General features: G+C 42.8%; 1 protein-coding gene across 2 annotated transcripts in view; it reads left to right on the forward strand.

Moving 5' to 3' along the window:
• Positions 1–22,576, forward strand: part of ADCY6 (adenylate cyclase 6) — a 78,793-nt gene that overhangs the window by 44,626 nt on the left and 11,591 nt on the right. For both annotated transcript variants that reach the window (XM_081956079.1, XM_081956080.1), the window contains 10 exons: positions 7,132–7,157; positions 7,581–7,728; positions 7,832–7,929; positions 10,473–10,560; positions 11,273–11,389; positions 12,504–12,665; positions 13,657–13,832; positions 16,944–16,970; positions 18,321–18,450; positions 20,663–20,926. In XM_081956079.1, coding sequence (XP_081812205.1) covers positions 7,132–7,157; positions 7,581–7,728; positions 7,832–7,929; positions 10,473–10,560; positions 11,273–11,389; positions 12,504–12,665; positions 13,657–13,832; positions 16,944–16,970; positions 18,321–18,450; positions 20,663–20,926 — 1,236 coding nt within the window. The remainder of the gene's footprint in view (positions 1–7,131; positions 7,158–7,580; positions 7,729–7,831; positions 7,930–10,472; positions 10,561–11,272; positions 11,390–12,503; positions 12,666–13,656; positions 13,833–16,943; positions 16,971–18,320; positions 18,451–20,662; positions 20,927–22,576) is intronic.

Genomic DNA, 22,576 nt, shown 5'->3' on the forward strand with positions numbered 1-22,576 from the left:
TAGTGGCTCTCTTGATGGTTGCTAAGTGAGAATTCTTAGTGCTCCGTCATTCATTGTACGGGCTGCTTTTGATTTGTTGTGGGCAGTTTGTTGCTATGGTACAGATTGTTTATGAAATTTGGAAATCTAGCATCCGTTGCCATGATACTACTTGCATCTGAGAGGGAGTTCCACTAGTATCTTCTTTGTAGCAGGGCTGCCAGTTGTTGACGAGCATTGTCTGACAAGTTTTTGTTGCACTGGTTGGTAGTAGCGGCTATAGCACACAGCCTCTGTTTTGGCTTATTTAATCCATTGCGATGGAATAGTTTACTAGTTGTTAAAATGCGAAAGGATCAGAGGTGGTATTCAGCAGGTTCTTACCAGTTCTGGAGAACTGGTAACAGAAATTTTGAGTAATTCGGAAAACCGGTAAATACTGCCTCTGACTGGTCCCTATCTATTCTCTGCCTTCCGAATGTCAGCTGATTGGGAGGAAATGGGGATTTTGCAGTAACCTTTCCCTGAAGTGGGGAGGGAATGGGGATTTTACAGTATCCTTCCACTGCCATGCCCACCAAGTCACACCCACCAAGCCATGCCCACAGAACCACTAGTAAAAAATTTGGAATCCCACCACTGGGAAGGATCCTATCCTGTTATGTATTACTGTTTAATGAAATACTTGGAGGTCATTGTATTCCTTTCTTGGTAGGAATTTGACTTTGTTTAAAAACAATTGCCTTTTGTGTCAGTTTCCTTATCCCAGTCAAATAGCTTTATATCTCTTCAGGGTGCTGCCTTAAAGCACTAATTCTGCTCCACTGAATGGCAGGATATGAAAGAAGTCCATTCATTTAAACAGGGTCTGGATTTCTCAGACCAATCCTACCATGGTTGCTTAATCCTAGGAGGCTTGAGATGAAGATGACATCCACATATGCATTGATTGATTATGTGACATCAAGTAATTTTTGATTCCTAGCAGCCACATGATTTTTTTTCCATGACAGTCTATCCCTAACCTGTTCGTGAGTCATACCCATAAGCCTCTGTAATCTGTCTTGTGTATTTGAGCAGAACAAGAGAAAACTGCAGCATTTTCTTGCAGCTGTAGGATGGTTTCCATTGATGAGAGTTCCAGTTTTTTCTCCCCTTCCCATTCTAAAGTCAAGGCACTACTACAGCATCTTGCAGTAATTTCTCAGACCTCTTTGGTAGATCTGAGTTTGCCACGTCCCATAGAATTGTCTTTCTTTTTCTTTCCAACCCAATGGGGCAAAAATTAGGTGAAGAGGTCAAGCTATTTCTGTCCATCATCAGTGTAGTAACTTTGAAAATTGAAAAGAACTGGAGCAAATTTGGTGTTAGGGAAGAATCTGGTGGAAGTAAGATTGGGATTGAAAATGGGTAGATGGTGGCTGCATTACTCTAGTCCCGTGATCGTGATCTTATGGCATGCAGCACCCTCTTTGAAGGCACTTGAGCTGTCGCCCCAGTTCAGCTCTGCTGCGCATGTATGCGCATCTCCCGCCAGCCAGCTGGTCTTTGGATCTCTGCCGTGCATGTGCAGGAGGCGTGGGCATGCGGAGGGGCGTGGGCATGCATGAGGTGGTGGGGCACATGCAGGGGGGGCATGAGCGCATGTGCGGGGCTTGGGCAGGGCAGGACGCATGTGCGGGGGCACGCACACGTTGCATTTTGGGGATTCAGGGACGCGCACACGCTCTGGGCACTCGGTCTAGAAAAGATTAGCCATCATTGCTCTAGTCACTGTCAGATGAAACAGATTTTCGGGTTCCAGATTTTCTGGATTCTTTGGCGCAAAGAATATGTTGCTTTAGGTTGAGAGAAGGAAGAATGCTGATTCTCCTGGATCTTTCAGTCAAAATGTCCTCTTTGAGCAACCAACTGGCAGAACAGTGTGGAAGTGCTTCTCTTAAATGATTTCAGCTTTACCACAACAGCTATTTTCAGAAGGTGATTCTGAAATTCTGTTGCTAGCAGTTATGCTGTGCCTTCCCCAGTCTTCCCTGCGTGCATGAAATGCCTGAGGTCATAGGGGGCTTTGGAATGCAATGTTGCCAGTGCACAGAAACCATCCAAATTACTGCCATATTTATTTTCATCTAATTCAGGAGACGTAATTAAAATGCTGAACTTGCATTTACAGGTGAAACTCGAAAAATTAGAATATTGTGCAAAAGTTCATTTATTTCGGTAATGCAACTTAAAAGGTGAAACTAATATATGAGATAAAGACTCATTCCATGCAAAGCAAGATAGTTCAAGCCGTGATTTGTCATAATTGTGATGATTTTGGCATACAGCTCATGAAAACCCCAAATCCACCATCTCAGAAAATTAGAATATTACATGCAATCAATAAAACAAGGATTGTACATAGAAAAATATCGGACCTCTGAAAAGTATAAGCATGCATATGTACTCAGTACTTGGTTTGGGCCCCTTTTGCAGCAATTACTGCCTCAATGCGGCGTGGAATGAAAGCTATCAGCCTGTGGCACTGCTGAGGTGTTATGGAAGACCAGGATGCTTCAGTAGCAGCCTTCAGCTCTTCTGCATTGTTCGGTCTCGTGTCTCTCATCTTTCTCTTGGCAATGCCCCATAGATTCTCTATGGGGTTCAGGTCAGGCGAGTTTGCTGGCCAATCAAGCACCACAATCCCACAGTCATTGAACCAGGTGTTGGTGCTTTTTGCAGTGTGGGCAGCTGGAAAATGAAGTCAGCATCCGCATAAAGCTCGTCTGCGGAAGGAAGCATGTAGTGCTCCAAAATCTCCTGGTAGTTGGCTGCGTTGACCCTGGTCTTAATGAAGCACAGTGGTCCAAAATCCTGTTGCTCAGTGGTCCAAAGACCTCTTTTCTGATGAGAGCAACTTTTGCCAAAAGCACTAAAACCTGCTTCAATGACCATGGGATTACTGTGGTTGATTGACCTCTCCATTCTTCCTCCATACTCTGGGTCCTTGGTTTCCAAATGAGATGCAAAAGTTGCTCTCATCAGAAAAGAGGACTTTGGACCATTGAGCAACAGGACTTTGGACAAAATCCCCATTCCCTCCCCATCCCAGTAACCTGCTTTCCAGTTCTGTTCTCCTGTTCAGGACAACAAATGAAGATTAGCTGGGAGGCTAGGCCAGTCTATTTGCCAGTTCTCCAAACTACTCAAAATTTCCGCTACCAGTTCTCCAGAACCTGTCAGAACTGGTTGAATTCCACCTCTGATGCTAACGGTATCTGTTCTTGTAAAGGTAGCCTGGCTGCAATGTTGCCTGCCCAGATAATATCCCATTTAAATTACCATAATGATTGATTGTAGGTAGCACTGCCTTTTTACGTCATGTTGGACGTTTTAGCTGATGCAAAATAAAGAGGTTGTTGATCAGGACTAGATAGTTTGATTACAACTCAATCATTTTGAAACAATGGCAGTGGCTTCCCAACCATTTTTAGGTATGACTGTGTTCTGGACCTTTTAAATATCTGAAATGGTTTGGACCCAGTCCATACCAGCTCTTCACTTTTCTCTTCCATGTGAAGTAAGGTAGATGGTGAATTGAGGTTGGATTTTCTCAGTGTGGTCCTTCACATCCTTCAGATCATGTGAAGTGTTAATACCACTTTATAATGCCTTGGTAAGGCCACACTTGGAATACTGCATTCAGTTCTGGTCGCCACGATGTAATAAAGATGTGGAGACTCTAGAAAGAGTGCAGAGAAGAGCAACAAAGATGATTAGGGGACTGGAGATTAAAACATAGAACGGTTGCAGGAACTGGGTATGTTTAGCTTAAGAGAAAGAAGGACTAGGGGAGACATGATAGCAGTGTTCCAATATCTCAGGGGTTGCCACAAAGAAGAGGGAGTCAAGCTATTCTCCAAGGCACCTGAGGGTAGAACAAGAAGCAATGGGTGGAAACTAATCAAGGAGAGAAGCAACTTAGAACTGAGGAGAAACTTCCTGACAGTGAGAACAATTAATCAGTGGAACAGCTTGCCTCCAGAAGTTGTGAATGCCCCAACACTGGAAGTCTTTAAGAAGATGTTGGATAGCCATCCGTCTGAAACGGTATAGGGTTTCCTGCCTAGGCAGGGGGTTGGACTAGAAGACCTCCAAGGTCCCTTCCAACTCTACTATTGTATTGTATTGTATCTAACTTGGAGAGGTTTGCGTGGTGCCATCTTCTTAGATGGCAGATAAAGAATATTTTTAATTAGTCCAGGTTTTCGTACTGCCCTTATTATTTTCACATTACTGATCCAACATATTTATAACATTTATCTGTGTTATATTCTTCAGCTAAAAATAATTTGTTAATGATGAATGCCAGGCAAAAAATAATTGTAATTGATGATTACTCTAGAAGGCTTTTAGGCTCAATCAACAGACTATATATATATATATAGTATAGGTAGTCCTCTATTTATGATTCATTTAATGAACATTCAAAGTTACAACCTCACTGGAAAAAAGTGACTTAAAGGTTTCTCACACTTATGACCATTAAAATCCCCTGGTCATGTGATCAAAATTCAAGTGCTTGGCAACTGACTCATATTTATGACAGTTGCCGTGTCCCAGGGTCATGTGATCACCTTTTGCGACCTTCCGCCAAGCAAAGTCCATAATGGAGAAGCCATCTTCCCAACTTAACAGCTGCAGTGATTCACTTAACAACTGTGGCAAGAAAGATCATAAAATGGGGCAAAACTCACTTAAATGTCTCACTTAGCAACAGAAGTTTTGGGTTCAATTGTGTTCGTAAGTCAAGGATGACCTGGAGTAAGAATATGAGGTGTCAGGTCCATTTGTACCCCTCTAATATTGCCCCCCTCCTCCTCTCTGCCATTATTTGCTCAACTTAACTCCAAAGACTGTCAAGGTGAGAAATACTTGAATTATGCCTGAAGTCAGAGACTGGATACGAAAACGGAGACCTTTTGTTTTAAGGCAGAAGAGATTGGTAATTATTGTTCTCTGCAAACTCACTCTCGCCTCCCAAACTCTCTGTGAACCTCTTTCCCACACATACTAAGTTGAGCATTAACCAGCCGGCAGGTCGCCCTGCTTCTTAGCTGTAAATCTCTGCTATTCTGAGGCAAGCTGTGAGGAGATGTTGTTTTGTTGGCCAAAGACCAGCCCAAGCCAGTCAGATTTATTGCACCTACCTGTGTGTTTGAAATGGGAGGGTCCAGGGAAGGGCTCTGCTCCTGTTCCTTGTGTTGGTATAAAGAAGTTCACAGCCAACCGGCTTATTAGGTTTCTTTTCTCAGCTTTTCAGAGATTTGGAGCAGAGAGAAAAAGGACGGCCTTTAATGTTTGTTTGTTTGTTTGTTTGTTTGCCTTTGGGCCATATCAAAGTCCAGAGTTCCAGAAACAAATTATTGCTGAAATTTGATAAAAGCAATTTAAAATGGAATTGGATACAATACAGTTTGAAATGAAATTGTAATAAAATGCAATCTAAGATGAAAATAGAATAAAATGCAATAATGTAAGATATAGATAAAATATGATAAAATTATATTTCGGTGTTCACCCCTACAATCTACCCCAATCAGTCCCGTGTATGCAGATCTCAGCTGAGCCATTTTGCTCAAGTACTGACCTGTGTTAAACGTTATTTTCAGATTCTGGCGGCTTCTTTTTTTAAAAAAAAAACCAGGCTTGCAAATACCACTACCACCACCCCTCCTTCCTTATCAATTTTGGGTGAATGCTGCCAGGAATATCTAATTTGGTACAGGCAGTTCTCGACTTATGGCCACAATCGAGCCCACAATTCCTGCTGTTGAGCAAGAGAGTTGTTAAGTGAGCTTTGTCCCGTTTTACAACATTTCTTGCCGCGGTTGTTAAGTGAATCACTGCAGTTGTTAAGTTAGTAACAGTTAGTTAAGCGAATCTGGATTCCCCATTGACTTTGCTCGTCAGAAGGTCAGAAAAGGGGGTCACGTGACCCTGTGACATTGCTGCCATCATAAACACAGGCCAATTGCCAGGCATCTGAATTTTGACATTGGGGATGCTGCAACAATCGTGTGTGTGAAAAAGAGTCATGTCGCTTTTTTCATTGTCATTATAACTTCTAACGGTCCCTAAACAAACGGTTGTAAAACAAGGACTACCTGTATACATGTGTGGGAATACTAATAATCCCAAATACGTCCAGGGAATGTCTGCCAAAAAAAAAAAGGAGAGAGAAGATTTTTGATTGAAAACTATGTTGCTGGCAACATTTACTAGTTGTGCTCTTCCCAAAAGCGCTGCTTTCCAAAGATATCAGAATTGCAATGTCTGGGCTTCCTGGTATCATAACCATCAGCATGCTGGGAGTTGTAGTTTTGAGTTTGAAGAATACCGTAACCATATTATTACAAAACTTCACCACATATAGAATTAATTGTATAGGCACTCCTTACTTACTTACTGACCACTTAGGTGCAACGGTGCTGAATGAGTAGCACTGGTCCTTGAAGTTATGGCTATTGCACCACGCCAACAGTCATGTGATCGCAATCCAGAAGCTTGGTGCCTGGCTTACATTTACAACAATTGCAGTGCCCGCAGTCACACGTTCACTGTTTGCAAACTTCCCTGATGGCTTTCTTGCCGAAAGCCAGCAGGGGAGGACGCAAGTCGTTCGGGTAAGTCGGCCCCAGCTGGCCGCAGCCATTCCTGAGCCTAAAAACACACGCGCATACCGCTGCACCCATCCACATACCCTTCCCCCACCTGGCTTGCAAGCTGCCTGGGACTTGCAACTTCTTATCGCCTTTCCCACTGACGTCGATTGTGGGAAGGTGGTAGGAAATTGAGAGGAGGTCCTTGCTTAATGAGCCACGATTCTCACTTAACAGCAACGGGAACTGCCAGGATTGCCATTGCTAAGCAATGCGGTCATGTAACGTCACATTTTATGACCACATCACTTAGCAGGAGAAATGCTGGTTCAAATTACCATCGTTAAATGAGGACTACCTGTATTCATTGCAATTAGCAAGCTTTTCTGCATTTTTTGAAATTTACCGTAAAGAGAATGGTGGTATCAAAACTATTATATATACTGTGTGTTCTTGAACATGATGCCCAATCTCTTTCTTTCTTTCTCTCTCTCTCTTTCTTTTTTAGGGTATTGATGATTCCAGCAAAGACAAGTAAGTGCCTTCATTTTACAACCTCCTTGAGATTTTGACAGTGGGGATGGAGAAAATCATTCAAGCCAAAGTCCCTAAACTATCTTGTGGCAATATATGAAAGGTGGCACCGATTTCAGAGAGGTTCACATTATTTGGTCTAGTCTAGTGGTTAAGGCAGCAGGCTAGAAACCAGGAGACTGTGAGTTCTAGTCTCACCTTAGGCATGAAAGTCTGTTGGTGACTTTGGACCAGTTGCGCTCTCTCAACTCGCCTGAGACAGGATTATTGCTGTAGGGAAAACTAGGAGGAGGAAAGACTATAGATACGTTTGCTGTCTTGAGTTATTTGTAAAAGTAATAACAGTGGGATACAAATAAGTAAAATAAATTGTCTCGTGTGTCTCTCTCTTTACTCTCCAATGTGAACTTTGCTTTCCCTTAGCCGAAGTACACAGGAAGCCTTAAATCCTGAAGATGAGGTTGATGAGTTCTTGGGCAGGGCCATTGATGCCCGAAGCATTGACCAGCTGCGTAAAGATCATGTCAAACGTTTTCTGCTCACTTTCCAGAAACCTGAGTTGGAGAGAAAGGTATTTCCCTTCTCTATCTAGAATTGAGATTTCAATTAGGCAGAAAGTCAATCTGTTCCTCAATTCCTTGGTAAATTTTTTTTCTTCTCTTTTAATCCCATAGTATTCCAAAAAGGTGGATACCCGCTTTGGTAGCTACGTGGCTTGTACCATGCTAGTCTTCTGCTTCATTTGTTGCATCCAGATAGTCATCTTCCCGCAGTGAGTGACACATGTACAAGAGTACGTTCATCATGTACTCTTTTTGCAAACACATTATGTACATAGGCATGTGCACGCCCATGCTGAAGGTATATACATGGAAAGATCTCACCGTACCCAGTAGAGGTAGTCCTTAATTTACGTATAACCATTTGTCTCGCGACCATTCAAAGTTATCGCGGTACAGGTAGTCCTCAACGTGCGACCACAATTGACCCCAAACGTTCTGCTGCTAAGCGAGATAGTTGTTAAGTGAATTGTGCCCTAATGTTATGACTTTTCTTGCCACAGTTGTTAAGTGAATCACTGCAGTTATGTTTGTAACCCAGTTGTTAAAGTGAATCTGGCTTCCCCAGTGACTTTGCTTGTTAGAAGGTCACAAAAGCTGTTTGTGTGACCCCGGGACACTGCAGCCATCATAAATATGAGTCAGTTGCCAACCGTCTGAATTTTGATCACATGACCATGGGGATGCTGCAACGGTCATAAGTGTGAAAACTAGTCATAAGCCACCTTTTTCAGTGCCGTTGTAATTTTGAACAGTCACTACATGAGCTGTTGTAAATCAAGGATTACCTGTACTGAAAAAAAGGGACTTATGACCAGGATCACATATATGACCATTGCAACATCTCCATAGTTATGTGATCAGAATTTGGGGACTTGGCAACCAGCATGAATTTATGAGAGGTGCAGCATCCTGGGGTCATGGGACCACCCCTTGTTACATTCCCAACAACTTCAGACAAGGAACGTCTGTGGGAAAGCTGGATTTGCTTATTGACGATGTGACTCAACAACTCCAGTGATTACTTAACCATGGCAAAAAAAAAACTTTGATAAATTAGGCACGACTCATTTAACAACTGCCTGGCAGAACAACACAACTTCCAGTTGCAATTTTGGTTGTAAGTCGAGGACTACCTATGTTTGGGGCACATATAGTCAAAGGAGCCATGTACACACAGATGCAGAAACTCAAATTCCAGATCGCATACCATATGCAGGGATGGGCTTCAAAATTTTTAGCAAGGGGTTCTCTGCCCAATTGCTGGATGAGTGTGGCCTAGTCAGCCTCCTGCAACAGGGCGGGGAGGCTTTTTTGTCCTCCCCAGGCTCCGGAGGCTTTCCTTGAGCCTCCAGGAAGGTGAAAATTGCCTCCCCGGGCTCCGGAGGCCCTCTGGAGGTAGCCCCTTTTTTTGCCCTCCCCGAGCCTCCACGCGGGCCTTGCACTTACCTGCATCCAAAATGGGCCACGTGGAGACTCCTGGAAGGGGTTGGATGGGGTGGGAGAGGCCAGCCAGGAGTGGGATTTCCAAACTGCATAGAATCTTAGCTAGAGGTTCTCCTGAACCCCTGCAAACCCCCAGCAACCCACCCCTGCTTATTGTGCTACAAACAAATGTGCTGTTCCTGGAAGCAATATTAAGTACAGTAACTTCTAATGCTCCAGGGAAGCTGAAAGTTCAAAAATAAATCTGCAAGACCAAGGAGACTGCTTCAGCCAAAATAATCTTCAAAATAATCAAAATAAGAATGGCAAGTTGTATACATCCACATCATACACGCACACACCTAACTACATGGATTTCGAGCTTTGCCTGAATATTATTAGAATATGAATGGATCGTCTGCTATAAGGGTGTCAAACTTGTGGCGTCACGTTGTTGTCACGTGATGTATCACGATTCCCCCCCCTCGCTAAATGGGGGGTGGGCGTGGCCAATGCATGAGACATCTGGCCGCGAGTTTCACACCCCTGGTCTACTGGAAAGCATAATTTGAAACAGCAGCACGGGAAAGAGCAATGTATTCTCTTGGAGTTGTTTTGAAGCTGATGTTGGAGCAAAACAAAGTGAAACTCATTCTGAAGCAAGGGGAATCCCAGATGGTTCATGACATGGCTGCAAAACATACTTGAATGCTGTAGCATCACAGTGCAAAATTGGAGCAACATACTTTAATAACAGAGATGAGAGGCTCAGTGGCTAAGACACTGAACTTGTTGATCAGAAAGGTCGGCAGTTCAGTGGTTCAAATCTCTCGGGCCGCATAACGGAATGAGCTCCTGTTACTTGTCCCAGCTTCTGCCAACCTAGCAGTTGAAAAGCACATAAAAATGCAAGTAGAAAAATAGGAACCACCTTTGATGGGAAGGTAACAGCATTCTGCGCACCTTCAGTATTTAGTCATGCCGACCACATGACCACGGAGATGTCTTTGGACAGTGCTGGCTCTTCGGTTTTGAAACGGAGATGATCACTGCCCCCCAGACTCGGGAATGACTAGCACAGACGTGTGAGCGGAACCTTTATCTTACTTTAATAATATTATGTAAAGATTCCTAATCTGATGTTTCCAAATGTGTTATGGCCACTCAGCCCGCACTGGATGTGTTGGGAATAGTGGGAATAGTCTTCCATCATAGCTAAAGGGTTCAGGTTGGGGAAGGTCAGGCCTGTATACTAGCAAGTACTGAAAATGTTAATTTAATAGCAGTGTCTGGATTTTTCAAGTCTTAACTATGCTCCTTATCTCCACAGTTCCTCTCTGATGCTTGGAGCCTACATCACTATCTTCATCATCCTGGCCTCCATTCTTTTTGTGTGTGCCATTTATTCCTGCCTTGGTGTAAGTTACGCTTTCACAAATCCCACCAATGAACAAATCTTGATTCATTCTGACTTTGTTTCCACCAGCTGTGGGCTCTGCTTGGGCACATCTTCTTACCAAGAATAGAGATGTCTGTAATTTTCCAGCTGGAGCATTCTTCCCCAGTTGGGTATCATTGAGATGTGTTTGGGATTACCCTGCATAGAATTGCTTAGCCAGCCTGGTCTTAGCACATTTGAAAAGCACCTGCTTCTGGAAGCCATTTCAGAACCTATGGAGTTTTATTACGGTGTTTTCACTTTTGCACTGGCTTTTGCCAAGTTGCAGATGGAGGAAAATACTAATTGGTGTTGGACCAGTAATCAAGCAAGATTTGGAGTTTCTTCTTTTTTGCCAGATTGGGGAAATAGAAAAAGGAAAGTTGCTTTGTATCAGCCCAGATTATTCATTCATCTTCTTCAGTGTTGCCTCCAGTATTATTATCCAGTTTTATTGGAAAAAGTATCATTCATATTGTATTATTGTTGTCTGCTGAGCACAATTCAGCTTCTCGGCAGAAAGCCTGATTCCCCACGGTAGAGTCTTCTAGATTGAAGACTGCCGTGAGCTTGGTTCCTGGTATCTGGCTCTGGTGTTATCAGGCTAAGGGGGAGAGTTGCAACTAGTTGGAAGTGATGAAAGGTAATATCAGCACCCCTTTACTCATTCAACCTTTTCCAATCCCTTGCAGCCCTTTCCTGCCGCTTTGCAGCGTGTTTCTCGCAAGATAATCCAATCCCGAATCAACAGCACTATTACTGGCGTTGCCTCCATCCTGCTTGTCTTCATCTCTGCCTTTGTCAACATGGTATGAGAACAGGGAGGGGGAAAGATGCTGGAGGAGGGCTGAAGGGGAAAGGTCTTGAACCCACAAGATCAGTCAGATGATAGTAAATTGCACGAAGAAAGATTGCTTATGGGCAGAGACCATCAATGACAGGGTCTAAATACAGGTAGTCCTTGACTTAACACCACAATGGAGCCCCAAATTTCTGTTGTTAAATAAGACATTTGTTAAGTGAGCTTTGCCCCTCTTTATTCTCTTTCTTGCCACCATTGTTAAGTGAATCACTGCAGTTTATAAATTAGTTGTTCAGTGAATCTGGCTTCCCCATTAACTTTGCAGGCGATCACAAAAGGTGATCACATGATTTTGGGACACAGCAATGGTCATAACTATGAACCAGCTGCCAAGCATGTGAATTTTGTTCCTGTGATTATGGGGATGGGTGCAAAGGTCGTCACTGAAAATCGATCATAAGTCACTTTTTTCAGTGCCGTTGCAACGTTGAACGGCCACTAAACGAACTGTTGTAAGTCGAGGATTACATGTACTACGGCAAGTTATAAGATATGTTTACCAGATGCTGTCATTTACAAGTGAACTACAGAGACCTGTTCACGTATAATGCCAAGTTATAAACCACAATTTGCAAACCACAATTGGCTGTTTTCGTGTATCAACCCAAGTAAAAACTATAGGAGGACTCAGCACTGTCAGGACTTAGCATATTCCACTCTGTTAGGCTTTGAACAGAGGGGATGTAGAAGTTCTGCTTTTCTTGCTCTGCAACCGTTTTTCGATCAAAGAACGATTGCATAGAAAATGTATAAAATTATGCAAAATGTTGTTTGCCAAGGAACCCGTCTGCATTAATATTTCCCTATATCGGTATCATCCCCACATGTTGGAATTAACAACTATCAGAATTGGCGAGGGAAAGCTGAGGAAAGGCCTCTGGATACAGCGAGCAGCATTTTGACTTTCAAATCCCTATCAAATCTCAGGAACTTTTATTATCTGCCTGCATCCCTAGGGTCTCAGGGATTTGTCACAAACCCAGTTACACTAGGGATCGGGGGGGGGGGGGTTCTAGAACCACCGAGCAGCAGTTCCTTACCTGAATTACCCTACCCTTTAGTTTGCTTGCAGTCGGATCCGTCTCCAAGACTGTGTGGTTAGATTCTTCAACGTTACTCCGGCTACAGTAGATCCCTGTTACCTCCAAGCTCTCAATTATACCTTGGCATCAGATACTCCACCCTGCCAGGGGAAGGATGACTTGACCTGCAGTTTCCCTGAGGTATGTGCATCAGTGGTGGGATTCAAATTTTTTCACTGGGCGTGGCTTGGTGGACATGGCATGACTTGGTGGGCGTGGTTTGGTGGGTGTGGCTGGGGAAGGTTACTGTAAAATCCCCATTCCCTGCCCACCCCAGGGGAAGGATACTGCAAAATCCCCATTTCTTCCCTATCAACTGGACTTGGGAGGCAGAGAATAGATGGGGGCCGGGGCGAGTCAGAGGTGGTATTTACCAGTTCTCCGAACTATTCAAAAGTTTTGTTACCGGTTCTCCAGAACTGGTCAGAACCTGCTGAATACCAACTCTGATGCGCATAGGAGAAGGCTTTGGTATGGAAAATGGGGTTTGGGAAGGGTGGGAGGATGCCAATCTTTGTGTGCAGAGACGTGGAACATTTCTTTCTGTGGGTTTTCTCCTTCCTCCTTCGCTCCGTGTTGCCCTCCCAGAAGTAGCTTGCTAAGTGGACTGTCCTCTCTTGGGCATAGAGGTTGCTTGAGTTTGGAATGGGAAAATGTGTTGGTGGAACCAGAAAGGGGAGAGTAAGAGATAAGAGGCCTGCTGGATGGGAGACTTGAACTGCTGCTAAACGCTAAAAGTCTGCCTCCATCATTTGGCTGATTGTGGTGGAAGCAGAAAGCCAATCTCCCCCCCCCCGTCCCCCCCCCCCCGCAGCTTGGATGTTTATTAGCCTCCTGCCTCTGATACCGAAGGAGGAGACTTGCAACATCCATTGTGATTAGCTGTTAGCACATCCGTCCAATCTTGCTATTGCAATCTTCCAATAAAAGTTTCCTTTTGAAATGGACTTTCGTTTCAAGAGTTCTGCTTTCTTGAGAAGGCTGGCGAGGGCAGGACCTGACAACATCTCTCATTTCAGGGAAGAAGACAGGGTTGGAGACGCTTTGAGGGAGCGATTCTGGGACTTCTGGGAGCACATCCGGATTTGTAAGGGGGGAGTCCTTACGCATCTCTATCCTTTCTTCCTTTTAGTACTTCACTTATTCGGTGTTGCTGAGTCTGCTGGCCTCTTCCATCTTCCTGCACATCAGCAGCCTTAGGAAGCTGGCACTGCTGGTGACGATGGAGGTGGTGTACTTGATACTGGCTGAGGGCCCACAGGGCGTGCTGTTTGACAACTATGACTTGCTAGTGGCCACTAATGCTCTGTAAGAACCTCTCTCTCTCTCCAGGGGTGGGAAGAATCTCAATCTTCAGTCAGGCCTCAAATGCCTCTCAAGATTTTTGGGTGGATGAGGTGGTTCCCTATGATTCCTCTATACAGATAGTCCTTATGACAGTGATTGGGCTTGGAATTTCTGTTACTAAGTAATGCAGTTGTAAAGTACAATGGGCTCACATCAACTTAGCAACAGCAATCCCCCCCCGCATTCCCTATTGCCATCATTGTGAAGATTGCGGGTCATTAAGCAAGCACCACCTTGCAACTTTCTGCCAGCTTCCGCAGCCAAAGTAAGTCCCAAGTCGTTTGAAAGCAGGCTAGCAGGCAGGGAAGTGGCTGCTGGGTGGGAGAAAGTGTCAGAATAGTGGGCGATGTGCAGTGTAAATGCAGTGCAACCAGAGTTGGCTGTTCCAGGATGCGTGAGGTTGTGCGAGTAACAGGGGAGGCATGGTGCAAGTGCAGTGGGGCTTGGATGGTTGCTGTTGGATGGGGGAAGGTGCAGTGTGAACACAGAGAAGCTGGGGGAGGGTGCACAGGTGGGAAAGCCTTACCTGAGCAACTTGTGATCTTCCTTGCCAGCTTCCCCATTGACTTTGCTTGTGGGAAACCAGCAAGGAAAGTTGAAAATTGCAATCGTGTGATTGCAGGATAATGCAACTGTTGTGTGAGCTAATTGCCAAAGATCACGATCACATAACTTTAGGGGTTCTGGAATGGTCAGACCTTAGAAGACTGGTCGTAACCATCACTCATTCAGTGCCATTCTAACTTTGCATGGTCTCTGAACAATTGGTTGTTAACCAAGTACCACCTGTTCCATCATTAGATTTGACATCTCCATGCCACCGTGAATGTAGCATTGGAAATTATTACTAACGTGTTAGTACTAGTTGTGATAATAATATGGCACCACTTTTTCAATCAATCAATCAGTCAGTCAGTCAGTCAGAATAGAGCAGGAAAGGACCTTGGAGATCTTTTAGCCCAATGCCTTCTCAAGCAGGAGACCCTATGCCATTTCAGACAAGTGGCTATCCAGTCTCTTCTTAAAACCTCCAGTGATGAAGTACCAACAACTTCTGAAGGCAAACTGTTCTACTGGTTAATTGTCATCACTGTTAGGGAGTTTTTCCTTAGTTCCAGGTTGCTTCTCTCCTTGATTAGTTACCTTCCATTTTTTCTTATCCTGCCCTCTGGAGCTTTGGAAAATGAATTGATACCCTCCTCTTTGTTGTCGCTTCTCAAATCCTGCAATATTGCTATGATTCCCCCCGCCCCATCCCGCCCAGTCCTTCTTTTATCAGTGTGTTCTCAAATGCAGGGAAATGCTCTCATTTTAAAAAGTGCACCTGATGTTTTTTTAAGAAGAGCACGGTATTGGCAATGAACAGCACTTCTTGATTGGCCAGGTACGCAGCAGTAGGTGGGCTGTGGGTGGAGCAATCCATCAGTCATTCAATGTTCAGGGCTGTGCTTTATCGCTGCCAAAATTCTGCCAGTGAGTTCTGTCTTACTACTTCAGATGCTCCCTATACCTAATCTTTTTCTTAGAAGATTGATTTGCCTTTCTAGCTGTCCTTCTTTTCCTGGATTATGGTGTTCACACAACATGCTTACTCTGTCTTTCACTCAGTTAACATGTTGAGCAAACTCAACCAGATTTCCTGAAAGTCCTAGACCCCAGGGACAAAGAGAGAAAAATAGATAGCATCCTAAACGATAGCCTCTGGGTAGTTGAAGACCCAAAAGGCACATTTGTATAAACTTTCTCCAGCCCATTACAGAAATGCTACTCCACATATGGGACCTTATTCCTTTGGATTGACTACACGCAGACACACAAATACAGAGTGAGGGATTTACCCTTCCTGCCCACATGCATATCCTTGACTTTTTTGTCCACCGGAAGAAGGAGAAGAAGAAAAATTATGCACCTCTTTTCTCCTCAAGTGATGGTTTTCTCTGGATAGGAGATTGCAACTGTGGCTTTTGCAGCAATAGATGGCACCTGCTGACCTCCAATTTTTTTTAAATGATTTTTATTTAATTATTTAAATTAAATCACTGGAATCTTTTGAAATATTTATGTTTTCACATGAGGATCAGTATGGTGTAGTGGTAAAATGGATAGTGGCTAGGTGTGAATGTGATGTGATGAATCAGCGGGGTACACTGTCATTGGGGAGACTCTGGTTCCAGATCCACTGTCAGCCACAGAAACTTTCTGAAGTACTTTGGGCATTACACTTTCTCTCAGCTCAGCTTGTGGTTGTTTTGACGAAATATTGACAAATATTGACAAAAAGGGACGAGTCCCTTTTTGGGAGAGGGGGCGGTTTAGAAATCCAAAGAAATAATAAATAATAATAATAATATTGGAAGAGGGACTAGTACAAATGTGGCCTTGAATTCCTCAAGGAATAGGGGAATATAAATCTGACAGTAATTATCTTTAAAATGTTTTTCAGTCACGGTATTATGTAACAAAAAACACACGATCCTCATTGCTTTATAAAAGAAAGGTACTGATTCCGTTTTAGACTGAAGTTTAGAGATTCCCGTTAGGGTTTTTTGAAAAATGAAACGTGGGAATAGACAGAATTAACCTGTGACATAACTTCATATATAAAGCGAAAGCATTCAGTAGATGAGGTTGTGAAGGGCATGGGAAAACGAACGTGTCGAATCTGAGAAATGCTTCTGGCTGCCCAAGAAAAAAATGGGCTTGTAGAAGACTATAAAGTGTGAAAAAGTGAAGCCTGTCTTGGAGTTAGAATGTTGGCATTCAGAAGTTGACTTAAGCTGGTTCTTCTGAGCCTTGTTCTCAGTGAACCTTCAAAATCTTGTAATTAAAATAGAATCTCTTATCTGAAAGTATTTATTAAATTGGGGGTCTCCATACTCAACCACTTTAAGGCTTATGGACTTCAATTTCAAGCATGGCCAGCTGGAGAATTCTGGAAGTTGAAGTCCACAAATCTTGCAAGTTGCCAAGTTTGGAGACTCCCGTATTAAACGAAGGAAAAGAGACCAGAATAATTCAGACTTCTTTAAGGACTATTTCTAAAAATGTCTTCTTTTCTCTTTTCCAAAACAGGTCAGCCTTCAATGAGACACAGCCCTGGTGAGTAGGAATTGGTGTGGACTAAATGTGTTTGGGGGGGGGGGAGGGGATTGATGGCAGGGAGAGACTAGTTTCAGAAACTAGTGAAAGTATCACCAAAGTTTTGCGAAGCGTGTTTGGAAAGTAATACTCTTAGGACAAAAAAGGCATTCATCCCCTGAGCATTAAAACTGAACAGACAACTAGGGACATTTTGCTTGTTTCCCCCTTGTTTTTGCTCATCCTGGTTTTGGGTTTTCGTGAGTCTTGTTTGTTCTACCACAACAAGACCAAACTGATGATATTATTTAAGTAGCAGAAGGACAAGATAAGTACATATCCAGAGGATTTTGCAAATCTAAATTTAAAATGAACGGAGTTCCCCAAGGGACTTAATATAACAGAAAGGAAGAGAAGCAAATTGTATCAAGGGACCGCAGTAAACAACTGCAGTTGTGCACTAACTTAGGAATTATTTTAAGTGAGGAATGATGATTAAAGAGATATGACAGAGGTTTTATGGTCAAGAAGAGGATTAGAAAATAAAAAATTGATGATATTGATGATGATGATGATGATGATGTAGTTGACTAGTATCCTACCTTTCTGCTTCGGTGAGCTCTCAAGGTGGCTGACTAAAAAGATACAAAAAGTTGAGAATAATGTTAATTTTTTGGTAATTAAACCCTGGAATAATGTTTCTTTAGACATTAAGGAAGATGAGGAACCAACGAAGTTCCCAAGGGAGCACTATCCATGGCTTGGGAGCAATTCAGGAGAAAGTCATCTCCAATTTATAGAAAAAGATGCTTCTGATAACTAGATGTCTCCAAGATGGCCACTCCTGATGACTAAATAACCACACAAATTGGCTTTAGGAGAGGCAATCTCTTAAACAGCTGGGCTGTAAGCCATTTAGGGCTTTAAAGGTTGCTACTAACACCTTAAATGGCACCTGATCAGCAACTAAGAACCAGTGCAGATATTTCACATTACTTTATGTTTATTCTTATTAATTCTTCCAGGGCACCTCCTGCCTTTCTGCATACGGCTCCTTTCCCTATCTGTTACCTCCTAGATTTGTTTGGACTGAAACTTGATCTGTTTGGGGATTCTGTGTCTTCCAGTTCCTAACCAGTCTGGACTACATCAGAGCGGGCTCAAATATAGCATCTAGGGTCAACTAGGTCTAGAATAGGGTCAACTGGCAACAGCATAATTAGGGGGGAGGGGAGCTGATTGAGTTGGAATGGCAAAGATCATGGGGTAAAGCTCCGAGGTGTTAGGATCATGAGAACTGAAAAGTTAGTACTTTGTGCTCTTTCTTTTATCTCTTTTTTTTTTTTTGCCTCCTCCAATTTATTTCAATAGTTCCTCGGAGAAGAAAGTACCTCTGCAGTACATGACCCCTGTTATCCTGTTACTTTTTGCTTTGGCCCTTTATCTTCATGCCCAGCAAGTTGAATCAACAGCACGCCTTGATTTCCTCTGGAAACAACAGGTATTGGAGAAAAAGTAGAGATGCTGAAAATAAGTTGCAAGAGAGAGTTTGTAGTATTGGTGAATACCCAAATTTGCAGTTGGCTCTTATCTTTTGTCCAACTGTTTAACATTCCTTCTTCTCATTGTCAGGGTCTGGATAGGAAAGAGCCTTAGAGTTTTTATCAGCAGTAGGCAGGGAGAAGGTCAGCTGCCAGCCCATCTTCTCAGATCCTATTGCCTATACCAGGGGTCAGCAACCTTAAATACTTGAGTCACAAAGGTCCTAATCGGAAGCTCCCTGTTCAATTCAGGAGCCAACCGGAAGTCTGGTTCCCCCACCATAGAGTCTCCTCCTAGCGCAGCATCCTTTTTCCTCTACCTGTCCTAACTGAAAGCCCTATCAATTGTGGAGCCAACCGGTGACAGGGAGCCACAGCAGAGGGATGAAAGAGCCACATGTGGCTCCAGAGCCACAGGTTGCTGACCCCTGGCCTATACTTTGTCATACAAACTCTTAATGATGTAGTTGTACAACAAGGGTCCCCAATCCCCAGGCTGTGGCCTGGTACTGGCCTGTGGCCCGTTGGGAATCAGCTGGGCAAGTGGCGGGCAAACAGCTGAGCAAGCGAAACTCCATTTGTGTACGTGGGGGGTGCACGTGCTTGCGCGCTCAGCTCCATTTGTGCTAGTGGGGGGTGCCATTACATGGAATCATCCCCTGTCCCCACCGACCACCATGACTGCCTCTGCCACTGCCCCCCATCAGTCTGCAGAGCTGGAAAGGTTGGGGACCACTGTTGTACAATATCCAACCCTGTGGATACCAGCTATCTGAGATATAATTCTAGTTTGCTCTTAAAACATTTGACGGAAGCATGGTGAGACAGAAACTTTACATCCTCAAGTAGCACCCAGTCTTGCAAACATATTATTTCTTTTTTATTCTATAACTAAAATAACATGTGCTGAGTTTGGTTGATACCTGCTTAATGGAAGGTTTAGAATATATAACAAATGCAATCTACATTTTTTCGAGACTCCTGGCGGAAAAATTATTGTTGACTTATAGATACAGAGATAAACTCTTCAGATCATAGTACAGGTAGTTTTTGAAATACAACCCTTCATTTAGTGATTGTCCAAAGTTCCAACAGCACTGAAAAAAGTGGCTTACAACAGATCCTCACACTTATGCCCATCACAGCATCCACACAATCACGTGATCCAAATCCAGGCGCTTGGCAACTGACATGTATTTATGACAGTTGCAGTATCCTGGGGTCATGTGATTGCCATTTGCGTTCTTGCAAGCTAACTTCCAACAAAGTCAATGGGAGAAGTCAGATTCACTTAGCAACTGCATATTCAGTTAACCTCAGCAGTTTGGGTAACAACTATGGCACAAACAGGTTGTAAAATTCGGCACAATAGCCTTGTTTAGCAATGGAAATTCTGGTTAAAATTGTGGTTGTACGTTGAGGATTACCTGTACAATTGAAAGAAAAATGTCCTTTTTTGTGATTCCAAGAGTACACAGAGTACATAATAATATGTTCCCATATTAATTTCTAAATCACTGGTGATTCAAAAGATCATGAACATCTATTAAAAATTGAATGGATATTCCAGAACAAAATGAATATGTGAAATACTGTATTACAGCTCTCATTATCCTCAACTAATATGGACAATAACTATGGTATACGGAGTGATCGAGACTGTCAGATTGAGAAAAACCAATTTATCTTATTAACTTAAGTTATTTCAAAGGAAACAGATGCAATATAGATATATGCAAACATATATATATATATTTAAAAGCTAAACATAGATAATTTTTATATGGTGCAGAATTCAACTTCTTCTTGAGTTAACTTTTGAAGTTTCTGCAAAATGGGACTGCGCTTGAATGTATCAAACATGAAAAAATGACAAAGCTGGTATAACTCAGGATGGGCATAGTACATATAGTATCTTTAGACTTTTAAAAAATGAACACTAACATTAAATGAACCAAACTCTCCTTCTGTGCAGAATTCCAGTTTAGCCTACCCAGGCGCCCATTTTATTTCTGCAAAAGGATAGTTAGCCTTTTGTGACTACTAGAATCAAGGACTCTTGTTGATCCATTGTAAGTCACCCCGAGAGATCTATTCATGCAAGCGATCTATTCATACTTTAATATTTTCCATTTAAAAGTCTGCATAAGTAATGACCTGATTTCTCCCCAGGCTACAGGTGAGAAGGAAGAGATGGAAGAGCTGCAGGCTTATAATCGTCGTCTGTTACACAACATCTTGCCCAAAGATGTGGCAGCTCACTTTCTGGCACGGGAGCGCCTCAATGATGAGCTGTACCACCAATCGTGTGAGTGTGTGGCTGTCATGTTTGCCTCGATCAGCAACTTCTCTGAGTTCTACGTGGAGCTGGAAGCCAACAATGAGGGTGTTGAATGCCTTCGGTTGCTCAACGAAATCATTGCTGACTTTGACGAGGTGAGAGCGCGTTTTTTTTAGAAGATTGGAAAATGGAAGGCACTAAAACTCAGTGGGGTCAGAAGCCTTGAGTTTTTTAGGAAGTGGCATGATATGGCCTTCCAGGCGTTGCTGGACTACAACTCCCATTAGCTCTAAGTGGTATGGCAATAATTGAAGAGAGGGATTATAGAGTTGCAGTCCAACAACATCTGGAGAGCCTTGAAGGGAAAATAGAAACATCATGCTATGACCAACAAAAACCAAGTATCACACTTTACCCAAAAATAGCAAAAGCTACACAACTGACTCACACAGAATGCAAAAGCAGCTGGACTTCACACAAAATGGCCTTTGCAACAAACAGGAACCTCGGAGAGAATCAGGCACAGCTGATTGTCACAACTGATCGGTAGTAAAGCATGCTTTAAATTTTTTTTAAAAAAAGTTCCAACAATTAGCACAGCTGATTGTCACACAGATTGTTTTTTTTTTTACTTTTTAAAGCATTTTTTTTACTACCGGTTCGGGCGAACTGGCATTTCACCCCTGGTCATTTCCCTCCATGATACTATCTGCTATATACAGCAGCAGAAACCTGCAAAATGAATGCTGGTGGATCCAACAGTGATTGGCTTCACACATCACATTAAACCAAGATCTTTTGGTTTGGGTATTGTGTGGACTCAGATGTTGTGATTTATCAAGCATTGTTTATAGACTCAGCCAATTGGACTGAAGGTTTTATTTCCCAAAGCCATGGGGGGGGGGGATCAGAAAAAAACTGGTTTCCTCCCCAATTTTTCCATTTTTTTCCTAGGCGTTCCCATCTCTAGACTGAATCATGGTTAAACAAACCCTGACTTAGCAGACTCTACAAATCCTGCAATTATATTCCTTAGTATACTTTTTCTTCACTCATTTTTAACTACAAAATGAATCTCACTTGCTTGAATTGGTCTGGTAGCCAATGTTCAGTGGCCACTACATGTCGGAAAAGATGTAAATCTAGTTGGCCCAATGAACAGCCTTCAGTTGTCAGGTGAATTCAGACAACTTTGATTGATAGAAAAAATATTAGTTAAGGGCACAGAAGCTAGCTGTCTGAATATGGATATGCAAACAGAGAAACAAATGTGATGCTTTTCTCCCTGAAAACTGTAAAGGATCAAGAAGTTTTGTTTCTAAGAAAGAGTTAGCTCTTCTTTGCATGGGTGTGCTGGAGACATTCTATCGGTGAGAGAATGTGCTCTGCATTGCCACCGATTTTATTAAAAGTGACAACAATTCATCTTGATGAAGGATAGTGTGTGTGTGTGTGTGCTTCTCTTTGTGATAGTCATAAGTGTAAGGATCCGTGATATGTCACTTTTTTCACTGCCATCATACCTTTGAAGGGACACTAAACAAATAGTCATAAGTTGAGGCCTATGTCAGGGAAAAAAAACCCTGTTAGAGACCGATGGACCGTGGCTGATTCCCTTCTGCATATCTTTTGAGATATTGAGAAAAATAAGTCTTTAAAAGTATTCTAATTAATAAACAAACTTTAATAATAAAATAATAAAAGTAAATGAAAACAGAAAATAACTAATTGGTTACATTTTGATAATGAAAGCTCCTCAGCCAAAGTTGGCTGCCGAACAAAGAAGAGAGGAATTTGGAATGTGT

This window comes from Natrix helvetica (assembly GCF_964273705.1).
Source record: "Natrix helvetica genome assembly, chromosome: 1".
In the NCBI taxonomy this organism is placed as follows: Eukaryota; Metazoa; Chordata; class Lepidosauria; order Squamata; family Natricidae; genus Natrix; species Natrix helvetica.